Source organism: Tupaia chinensis, unplaced genomic scaffold (assembly GCF_000334495.1).
Source record: "Tupaia chinensis unplaced genomic scaffold, TupChi_1.0 Scaffold000671_2, whole genome shotgun sequence".
Lineage (NCBI taxonomy): Eukaryota > Metazoa > Chordata > Mammalia > Scandentia > Tupaiidae > Tupaia > Tupaia belangeri.
The window spans coordinates 642,725-653,599 of record NW_006160194.1 but is presented as its reverse complement, the minus strand read 5'-3'; the positions used below and the strand labels follow the sequence as shown (position 1 = coordinate 653,599).

The window sequence follows — 10,875 nt, the reverse complement described above, 5'->3', positions numbered from 1 at the left end:
CGGGCCTGACTGCAGTTCGAACCTTAGAGCCAGTGGCTTGAGAACCATGCCAGGCGCATGTGTGTGCGTACCCAAAATCCTAAGAGGATACTGGCGGAGAAAGGACTGGCACGGCCATCCCCTGTGGGGGCTGATTTCTTACTTTCTTGCTGTCTCCAGTGAAGACGTGTGCCCTATAGCAAACTTAAAAAAAAGTCAGCTCACTTTTTCTATAAAGGGCCAGATAGTGAGTAATTTAGGTTTTGTGATCTCTGTTTTATACTCTTCTTTTATAACTCTAAATATGCAAAACCAGGCCAGCGTGGTGTGGGGGTAAGGCAACTGTGCCCTGCTGGGCTGACAGCACGGCCCACACCTGGTGACTTGGGAAACACTGGACACACATGAGTGTGCACCCAAAGCCCTGAGGAGGGCGAGGTGGGTGAGAAGGGAGCGTGCTGTGACCATCCCTCTCCTGGACAGTGTTTTCTCACTTAAAAACATTTCATTAAAAGCCAAAAAAATGTTTTTAATTTAAAACATGAACGCCCTCAGCTCGTGGACAGTACATAAAAGCAGGGCAGGGCTGTTCTGATAGCCGCCGGCCACAGCCAGGGCCAGTGGGCGTCCTCGTGCTCAGCTGTGGGCATCTCTCGAGCATTGCCCGTCTCGGGAGGGTCTCCCTCGGCTGCAGCTCCATGGCTGCCTTTAGTGGGCAGCAGTGCCCTTGCCACACAAAATGGGAGGAGCCAGGAGCTCACACTTCCTTGTGTCTGCAGCCCCATGGAGTGGAGGCTGGGTCTGGGGTCCGTGTGTGTTCTCATCAGGCCTCTTGGCTAAATTGTGCTCCCAGAGGCATTTTTCTCCTTGATTTTAAAGGGAGACAGTCCAAGGAAAGGTTCAGGAAGGAGACAGGAGGGGTACGGCAGAGGAAGTCCCTGGTGCCTGATGTCACGGACTCCAGGTCATGGCATCTTTTGGCCGAAGGTGCTGGCATTTGACCTTCCTTCGGGAAAGGGTGCTTCTGCTGCAGCTGGTAGGCAGGCCCTTTGGTGTGAGAGGCAGATGCACAGCTCTTGAGCGGGCTGGAGTCGATGCCACCAGCCCCCTATGCTTCTGGGGACCTGCTGCCCCGTGGACCCCTAGGGACACTCGACCTTGGCCTTTCTGGTACATTCTCTGAGGGCTGGTCACACATGCATGTCCCCTGTGCCCACCAGGGGCCCAGTTTGGCAGCATGGGCCAGGGTCTCCCTAGGACAACCCCACAGGGCTGGAATGGCCTAGCCCCCTCAGGCCACCCTTGAGGAGACCCGCCCAGGCCCTTCTGCACAGGACTGTGTAGGCTGGACGTGTCATCCGACTCGGTGGAAAGTTAGGAGACCCCTGCTGCTGCTGTCACAGAAAGCTGCACAGAGCTGCGGCACGCACGAGACAGCCCAAGGCTGAAGTTGTCGCACGAGCACTGCCTGTGGCTTGTCTGCGCAGGACGTGCTGGCCTCCAGGCTGCTGGCTTGGCCAGAGGGCCGGCGCTGCAGCGCATCTGCAGGGGAAGATGAGGCGGGTTTACCTTGAGCTTTGCAGAGTAGGTGGAATTGTAGGAGCAGAAGGACACAACCAGGGAGGCAAATGTCACCAGCACGAGGAATAAGACAAATACGAACTTGAAGTACAAACAGCAAGAGACCCGATAGGGGTGTGTATATGTGTCTTCCAGTCCATTCTGTTGCTAATAACAAAAAAGGACCAAAACCTAGGGGGTAAGGAGCTGTCCCAGATGGCCCGACCAGGTAGTGGCAGGCCAGGAAGCCCCTCAGCCCGCACGGCTCTGGCCCCCACTGTCACCTGCCAAGAGCAGGTGCTGCCCTGAGCCCAGCTCCGAGGTAGGTCATGCAGAACACCTTCACTTTGGCATCCTAGCCGGGGAGAGTGCTGACTTGGAAGCGTTTGGTACTTGACTGGCTGGGAGGGAGCCTCCAGCCTCCCTTTCGGTCTCCTCTGGACCGTTCTGCTGTTGGCATTATGGAGGCTCGTGGCAGTGAAGAGAATGAAGACAGTGACGCCCTTTCCCAGATAGATTTGCCAATTAAAAACCCCGCTGGGCTGGCCACGTGGCCCAGTGGTCAAGGAGCCAGATCCCCTGTGGCCAACGGTGTGGTTCATAGCCCAGCCCCGGCAGTTTAAGACGCACACTGGGCATGTGTGCCCCAGGTCCCAGCAGGAAGGAGCGATGGGGAAGGGATTGCAGGCCTGACCGTGCCCCTTTGTGGGGCACTTTCTCCCTTTCCGCCTGTCTCTCCTTGGCAAGCACATGCACCTTCTGACAATTAATAAAAAAAAAAGTTAAAAGAGGTAAGACTGTCTCTCACTCCAGGAGATTTCCAAATGCTCCATAGATGAGAGAAACCTGCCGCTTCATTTCACAGCTGCTTCTCTGACCGAGGCTCTCTGAAGAGCGTAATGCAGTCGAGTACGTTAAGCAAAGACGAAGACGTGCAGCGGGACTTGGAGAACAGCCTGCAGGTCGAGGCCTACGAGAGGAGGATACGGAGGCTGGAGCAAGAGAAGCTGGAGCTGAGCAGGAAGCTGCAAGGTGAGGGCGGCTCCGCTGGCTCCTGCTCGGCCCGGCCGCTGTGCGCCGGTCGGGCCAGCTCACGCCGTGTCTTCCCACCCAGAGTCCACCCAGACTGTGCAGTCCCTCCATAGCTCCACGCGGGCCTTGGGCGGTTCAAACCGGGACAAGGAGGTCAAAAAGCTGAACGAAGAGATAGAGCGTTTGAAGAATAAGCTGGCAGGTGAGCGTTCTGAAGTGCAGCCGCCGAGCCGCTGTCCTCGGGCACTAACCTCTCGGACGGCTTTCCCCAGGGTGGAAAGCAGATCGAAGCTTAGATTTCAGTGCACCCCGTATAGAGTGCTGGCGTTGTCTCTGTATAGCTGGAATTATTTTTGCCAACTTGCTTTGTTTTAACAGTACAGTCACACTATAGTTACCAGCTAGACGCCATTCCTAACACCTGCCCATAAACTGCCAGTGCTCGCCTGTCTCAGTTGCCCTTTGTGGCTCTGAGGCAGGGTTGCCATCGCTTTCTCTTGAACTTGTCGGTTTTGTCTCCTCTTCAGCACTTTAGCCTCAGGTCTCCCCTCGCCGCCTTCCTCTTGCAGTTTTTTGGTGCATCGGAGCTTCCCAAAGCCTCCAGCCCCTCCCCCCAGCCTTGACCCTTCACACGTGGGTCGGTTCTGCGCTTGCCTCTCACCTCCAACTCCCACCCTGAGTCTGTCACCTTTGCTCCATGTCCTCTCTGGAACCGTACCGTCAGTCCAGAAGAACGCTTCAAGTTCACTGAAAGCTGTTCCCCTAAGAAAGAGCCTGTCATTGTGGCCACTCCCACAGTTCAGGGGTCCCACGTCTGACGCACGTATGCCCCACAGCCCCCAGGCTCATAGTCTCTGGAGGAGGGAGCAGACGTGACCAGATGTAGTTTCGTGAGCCTGTTCATGTGGGCAGGAGGCGCATGGCACGGTGTGTGTGTGAGAGAGAGAGCGAGCGGGAGAGAGAGGGAGAGAGTGCGAGAACACCCACTGAATGGAAAGGCAGTTGGAATCCTTTAAGTATTAATTTGCTATCCAAGGTTAGCAGCAAGGTTTTGCAAATAAAGTTACTGCACATAAGGGACATCACTCCCCCATTGCCCAGATTCAAGCAGGCTCGAGCGACAGCTGGAGGACTCGGTGACACTGCGGCACGAGCAGGAGGACTCCACGCATCGGCTGAAGGGGCTGGAGCAGCAGTACCGCCTGGCACGGCAGGAGAAGGAGGACCTCCACAGGGTAGGCCAGGCTCACAGGACTGCGTTCCAAGGCTCTGCACTCACAGTGTTGAAGGCCTGCTCGGGACCCTCGCTTGTGGCCCAGGATCCCTGCTGCCCCCGGCTGTTGTGCAGCCTCCTGAGTCAGCCAGCAGAGCCCGGGGTCCCAGGTTGAAGGTGGCCTTCATGCCGGCTTGAAGCTGGCACCCAGGCCTGCCGAGTATGCAGGGGACAGGGGGTCCAGAGCATGCTGCAGGGTCCACAGAGACAGCTGCGGCCTCCGCCCACTGTCTCAGAAGGAACTTCACAGTTAGGACAGACAGCTGCAAGAGAGAGAACTCTCTGTAGACTTGGCCTTCAGTAAGAAGTGCCACCTTTGTGCTCGCGTGCCAGCGTATCACTCCACAGTTGGCACATCTGTTCTAGAATGTATGTGTTTGTGCACGGAAGTCCTTGAGCCTGTACTTTGGAATTTGTTCTCTCAAATGGTCGGGATTTCAAGCCCTCATTTCCTTAGTTCACCTGTGTGTCATCCATCTATGGCAGCCAGTCCGGAAGTGCAGAGTGGGGTGGGTGGCATCTCACTGCTCTGACTGAGCGACAGCAGCACCATGAGCAGGCCCAGAAAGGCCTAGGGGCCTCCCCTTCCTGTTGTGGCCACACATGCCGTGGGAAGCAGCCCACTGGGCTGAGGTGCTGAGCATCAGCTTCTCACTGTCCCCAAACTGCCAGCAGGCATGACCATGACAGCCACAGGCTTCGTGGGCCTGCCAGCAGCAGAGAGGGTGGGGCTGCCAGCACTGCCAGGGGTGCTGTCCAGGGCGAGTCCTCACCTGGCCCAGGGCACAGCCAGCACCTATGCTGCAGCGAGTGAGGCTTAGCCGTCCCCCGATTTTGATTGCCTGGTTCTTCACCCCGATTTAACCCAAAGCACGTTCATACATAGGACTCTGTGATTTGGCTGTGTTTGAGTACTAGGTGGAGTGCCCACGTCCACACTTCGTCCCTGTCATGGCTCTGTAGGTGGGCGAGGCTGAAGCTCAAGCCAGAGTCGCTGCGGCCTGCAGGCTCCTCACCAGCTGCAGGGCCTCTCCTGTGGCCGGGGTGGGCAGAGCAGGAAGGGGAGTTCTCAGATGTGTGGCTTGTGGTTTGTGACCAGCATTGGCTGTCACTTTTAAGTCTAGCACAGTGGAAGAGGGAACTTGAGCCCTCCGAGTGTTCATTAAGTAAATGTAAAACATCTGTGATTATTTGTTCAGCAATTGGTTGAAGCATCAGAGAGGTTGAAATCCCAGGCCAGAGAACTGAAAGACGCCCACCAGCAGAGAAAGCTGGCCCTGCAAGAGTTCTCAGAGCTCAACGAGCGCATGGCCGAGCTCCGCTCCCAGAAGCAGAAGGTGTCCCGACAGCTCCGGGACAAGGCAGAGGAGATGGAGGTGGCCATGCAGAAGATCGACTCGATGCGGCAAGATGCTCGCAGATCCGAGAAGCTCAGGAAAGAGGTAGCCGGTGGCTCTGGGTGGTCTTAAACACGGGTTAGCTGGACTGCGACACAGGTCCCTTACTGTGGGTCTTAGGCTGTATGCGAAGCCAGATAAGTGTGCAGCAGGTCAGCTCTGCGGAACCAGGCCATGCCTGCCAAGCTTCAGTGCCTGTCAGATCAGTAACAGAGGTCCCTGCGATGTGGTTTCTGTAACTCCTCATCTCAGGGAAACAGAGGGCACTTACCCTGGGAGGTAATACACCTGAAGTGGACCTACGTCCAAGGAGGTAAACGGGGGAGGAAACCCAGGGCCAGCAGCCAGGTCCAGCTAAGGTGCTTGATCCCATATGGCTGGCTGTTTCAAGTCCCGGACCCAGTACCTTGAAAATTACTCTGAGTGTGTCCCTGTCGGCCCAAGAGCTCAAGAAGAGAATGGAGAAGGGATTGCAGCGTGGCCATGCCCCCAGGGGGTGTCTCTCTCAGGCAAGTCTCGTGCCCTAGGGCGTACCGAAAAAAGACAACAGAAGTAAACGCAGCCTGGTCATTTGTCTCAGGGCAGCGGGTCTGGACATTCATGCTTTCAGCACGCCTTTATGCTCTTAAAAGGCATCTGAGGACACCAAAGAGCTTTTTCAAAAAAGTAGGTTAGACCTCTACGTAAATGCTATGTTAGAAGTTAAACCTGAGGCCAGCAGGTACTTTGGTGGTGAAGGCACTGATCTTCCACATGGCCGACCGTGGATTGGGTCTCAGACCCAGCGGCTTGGAAACCATGCCAGGCATCTGTGTGTGCATGCCCCAAACCCCAAAAGGATAATGAAAGAGAAGGGATTGTGGCGTGGCCATCCTCCATGGGGGGTGTGATTTCTCACTTTCCCTCTCATTCTCTCCATCTTTCTCTGCGGAGCGCACACACCCTATGGCAAAAACCTTAAAAAAAAAAAAAGGAAATTAAAACTGAGTGTTTCTCCAATTAGATGAAACTTATTACATGTTAATGAGAATAACATTTTTTTATGAAAAGTATTTTTTTAATTCTGTGAGACAAGTAGCATTTTTGTACTTTAATTCTGGTTTTATAGAGAACCAGGTTCTCACATCTGTGGTGGTATGTGTGCCATTTTGAGTGAAGAACATGAAGATAATGTGGTTTCTACAGATCGGCACTTAGGAAAGAGGGTCCTGTGGGGCCCTGGGTGAGGTCTCAGGGACCCGGGGCTCTCGGCCTCCTCTTGGAAAGCTGTTGCCCTAGGAATCCTGAGTGTCGTGCTGTATTTTAAATCACTTCATCTGAAATTGTTAACACCGAATGGATCAACCCTATGAATTAGAAGGCCTGGAAATAACATGCTCTTGTTTCTTTCAAGTTCAGGACTTTTCGTTGTTAAGCTCAAAATACCTATTTATTTTCTTAGTTTCTCTTACAACTCATACTGTCAGCCGTAGCCAGCTACAAGTCAGTGCAGCCCTGACTAAGAGTCGCCGTCAGGTGTGGGCGAAGTGATAGGCCCGTTCTGCAAGCAGGCTGCCCGTGGACGACCAGGGTGTGATCCAGTCAGCCTGTACACATCTGGCGTGGTGGCAAGGCTGGAGGGTCACTGTGGGAGCTACCCGGGCTGCCTTTATTCCTCTCTCTCTGCGTCTGTCTCTTGTGAAATAAATGAAAGTTTAAATGTAAGTGAATAACTTGGGAGCAGGCATAAAGATTGAGCAAATTGGGCCAGCAGGTGGTGTGGTGGGTAAGGCCATGGACTCACACATGACTGACCACAGTTCGAATCCCAGGCTTAGAGGCTTGGTTTCTCACTTTCCCTCTCTCTCTCTCTCGTCAAGTTAAAAAAAAAAATGAAATTAAATAAAATAATTATTTAAAAAAAAAAAAAAGAAAGAAAAAAAGATGGACCAAACCTGACTCAGGTTGCTTCCTGTTGAAGCTGGCTGATAGGAAACAGGTGTGCAGGGGCTCAACGGGGCCAGCAGTGAAACGTGCTCTGTAAGGCAGATCCACATGGAAAGGTTCACATCTGGAGACACCCTCCACGTGCTGGAACCTGGGGTGGACCGTGGGGTGCTGCCGTCAGGGTGCTGGACCTGTCGGGGTTCTGCTGTCGGGGTGCTGCCTCTCTTTCTCCCCTCCCCTCCTCCCTCGCTCACTTGCTCTCTTAAATGGAAAAAATAAACTTCGAATCTGTGTTCTGCAGGCATCAGAAGTATTTGTTTTCTCTATCTTTTCTTGAAGTTTAATCTTAAGTTAATGTAAACTAGAACTAAGCTTGTTTTATTCCTGGCTGTCCTCTGCCGTTGGTCTGCGGTAGGACTTGGTGGAGGGAGCAGGACCTGAAGCCCCCACGGCAGCCCTGGCAAGTCCAGGTGGCCTGGCTGAGTGCGAGGGCCACTCGTGTTGGACCGCTGCTTTCTCTCTTAGCTGGAAGCTCAGCTGGAGGGCGCGGTGGCCGAGGCCTCCAAGGAGCGCAAGCTTCGCGAGCACAGCGAGAACTTCTGCAAGCAGATGGAGAGCGAGCTCGAGGCCCTCAAGGTAGGGCTGGCCCGAGGCCTGTCCTCTTCCCCAGAGAAATGCTCACACTGTCGCGTGAAAATCGGGTTTGTAGTGTGCTTGTCATGCGAGCCTCACACAGGCCGCTCCGGACAAGACATGGGATGTGGGGAGGTAGGGACAGGACTCTTGCCTCCGTGACAGCTGTGTGTCCAGCAGCCAGGTGGTTCCTCCCCTCCCTGTGTAAACGTTTCGGGCAGCTGGTCACGTGGTACGATAGTTGGTGCCACCGAACAGGTACTGTCGGCTGGGCGGTTTGTGAAGAACAGGTTTCTTTGGCTTTGATTCTGGTGACTGGAAAGTCCAAAGGTGTGGGGCTGGCCTCAGGCCAGCCTCCAGGCTATGTCACAACACGGCGGAAGAGGCAGAGAGGAAGGTCATGCGGATTGAGGGGAAGCAGAATTCCCACACGTGTCTGTCACTCGCATGCCCTAGCCAGGTAGCTGAGGCCCTGCCTCCTCTAGAGCCCTCACAGAGCCCCTGTACCAGGGCCCATGCTTCCAGAACATGCGCCTCTGGGGCAGGCCATCGCTCACACTGTAGCAGACAGCTGATGCCCTCATCGTACCCTGGTCTTCTAAATTTGACAAGTCTATTTCCAAAACAGCCTCCTAAGGCCATGACCTGCTGCTGACGGTGGAAAAGACAGAGCTAGTCATCTGGGGCCAGAGCGTGTAGAGGAGACTCGCAGGAGGAAGTGGGCAAAGGCCGTGGGCTCCGGTGACAGGGACAGAGACTCAGGAGGGAGCTGCGGAAAGGAACAGCCGAAGGCAGTGGGCTCTGGTGACAGAGTGATGCGGAGACTCCTAGGAGGGAGCAGGCGAAGGCAGTGGGTGAAGGCACTAGGCTCCAGTGACAGAGTGGGGTGGGACAGCCGAGCGGCGAGGACCCTCGGAGGGAGGAGTGAAGGCAGTGGGCTCTGGTGACAGTGGCAAGGAGGGTGGGTCTCCACCAGCACAGCGCAGCGTCACGAGTGGTCTCCCTTCGCAGTCTGGCTTCCCTCCTGTGCAGCAGACCTGCTGGGGCCTCTACCTCCCATGCTCCTCATGCACCTCAGTCCACTTCCTGCACACGGGCCCTAGGTGTCAGTTTCTCTCTGCTGTCTGCTGCCCTTAGTCCAGCCATGGTTTTCTTAGCCCCCTGCGTGCCCGCAGCCAAGTCTCCCAGTGCCTTCCAAGCCCTCCACAGTCTGCTCTCAGAATGGAGCCAGGGAACCAGCAGTTGGCAGAATGGCTATGTCACTGGACTCCCATGTAGTTGATAGTGGTTTGAGTCCCGGACCTGGTGGCTTAAACTCACGCCGGGCGCATGTGCGTGCGTGCCCAAGATCCCGAGAGGAGAATAGAATGGAGGAGAAGGGATTGCGACATGACCATCCCCCTTGGGGAGTGATTTCTCACTTACTGTCTCTCTCTCTGTCTGTCTGGCGAGTGCATGCGCCCTATAGCAAAACCTCTCCAAAAAAAAAAATAAGAATGGAGCCGGAGTGAGCTGGTCAGACTGCAGCCGGCAGCCCCTCCCTCGGTGCCACCCTGGCTTCCCAACCCTGCAGGGCCCTCGTGCCTGGTGCCCCAGCAGTGCTGCTGCTTCTGCCCCGGCACTCCTCTTCCTGTGTGCGTCCGGCCAGCCTGGCTCTACCACGCTTTAGTCCTGCGTGAGCACGAGCGTGAGCCCAGCCCACCTCCTTCCTCTCCCGCACGCCTTGGACCTGGGGCTTGCCCCAGCCTGGCCTCCTGCCGTGCTCTCATCGCCTCAGAGGTGCCCTCGCCCCGCTCTGTCACGCCCCCTTGTGCTGTCACTGGCTCACGGGCGTTTTGCTGTCAGTCCCCTCCATGCTCCTGGAGAGTGGTCCTGAGTGTCAGCTCTGCCAGCAGAAGGGTGCCTCACACAGAGTCCACACCCAGAAGGATGTGTGCATGAGCAGGTGGCGTGAGGCCACAACGCATGGGACAGAGCCGCGGGCCCCACGCAGATGCTGCCGCCCCGAGCCTGCCCACTACATCAGCTGGCGCCTGTGGTGGGAGGGATGGGACAGCCCTGCCTTCCCTCCAGGGAGGACGAGAGGTCAGTCTGTTTTCATCTTCATCCTCAGATGAAGCAAGGAGGCCGGGGGCCGGGGGCCACTCTAGAACAGCAGCAAGAGATCTCCAAAATAAAATCAGAGCTTGAGAAGAAAGTTTTGTTTTATGAAGAGGAACTGGTTAGACGTGAGGCCTCCCATGTGCTCGAAGTGAAAAACGTGAAAAAGGAGGTGCACGATTCCGAAAGCCACCAGCTGGCTCTGCAGAAGGAGGTCCTGATGCTGACAGACAAGCTGGAGAAGTCTAAGCGAGAGCGGTGAGTTCCCCAGCGCCCAGGGGGCATGTATGCCCACGCCCCATCACAGCGCACACATGTGAAGACACGGGTGTCCCCTCCTGTCCCGTCACCTCAGGCACAGTGAGATGGAGGAGGCTGTGGCCGCCGTAAAGGACAAGTACGAGCGGGAGAGGGCACTGCTCTCCGACGAGAACAGGAAGCTGACTGCAGACAACGAGAAGGTAAGCAGACCCCTGAGCTAGCAGCCAGCGTGGGCGAGCGTCCGGCGTTCTCGTCCTTGTGTCCTGGACGTCCAGGACGTGGGCTGTAAGGCTGTCCATAGATGTCCTCACTCACTCCAGAGGCACCAACCCCGAAACCACTAGCCCCGCCAGTCTCAGTTCTCGGCCCGAGCATCGCGGACTCCGTCTGGAAACCCTTGTAAGGAGTAAAGCTTTGCAACCTCAGGAAGAACCCGTGGCGTGCCAGGCTAACGCGCTCGGGGTGGGCGTTTCGTTTCAGCTTTGCTCCTTTGTGGACACACTCACAGCGCAGAACAGACAGCTGGAACACGAGCTGCAAGATCTGGCCGCCAGGAAGGAGTCGGTTGCCCACTGGGAGGCCCAGATCGCGGAGATCATCCAGTGGTAGGTGCCGGCCGGCGGCCGACCGAGGAGCGCCACCGAGGCCGAGCCTCCCGCCCCGGTGGCTCAGCTTTTCCGCGCGGTGTTACTCCCGCCTGCCTGCTCCCCGGCC

The 10,875-nt window shown here is 56.1% G+C and overlaps 1 protein-coding gene across 2 annotated transcripts in view; it reads left to right on the top strand.

Moving 5' to 3' along the window:
• Positions 1–10,875, top strand: part of CDC42BPB (CDC42 binding protein kinase beta) — a gene marked incomplete at its 5' end in the record, with an annotated part of 125,229 nt that overhangs the window by 76,608 nt on the left and 37,746 nt on the right. For both annotated transcript variants that reach the window (XM_014592214.1, XM_006160036.2), the window contains 8 exon segments: positions 2,405–2,571; positions 2,654–2,773; positions 3,673–3,806; positions 5,044–5,286; positions 7,693–7,803; positions 9,914–10,158; positions 10,256–10,361; positions 10,642–10,766. In XM_014592214.1, the coding sequence (XP_014447700.1) occupies positions 2,405–2,571; positions 2,654–2,773; positions 3,673–3,806; positions 5,044–5,286; positions 7,693–7,803; positions 9,914–10,158; positions 10,256–10,361; positions 10,642–10,766 (1,251 nt within the window).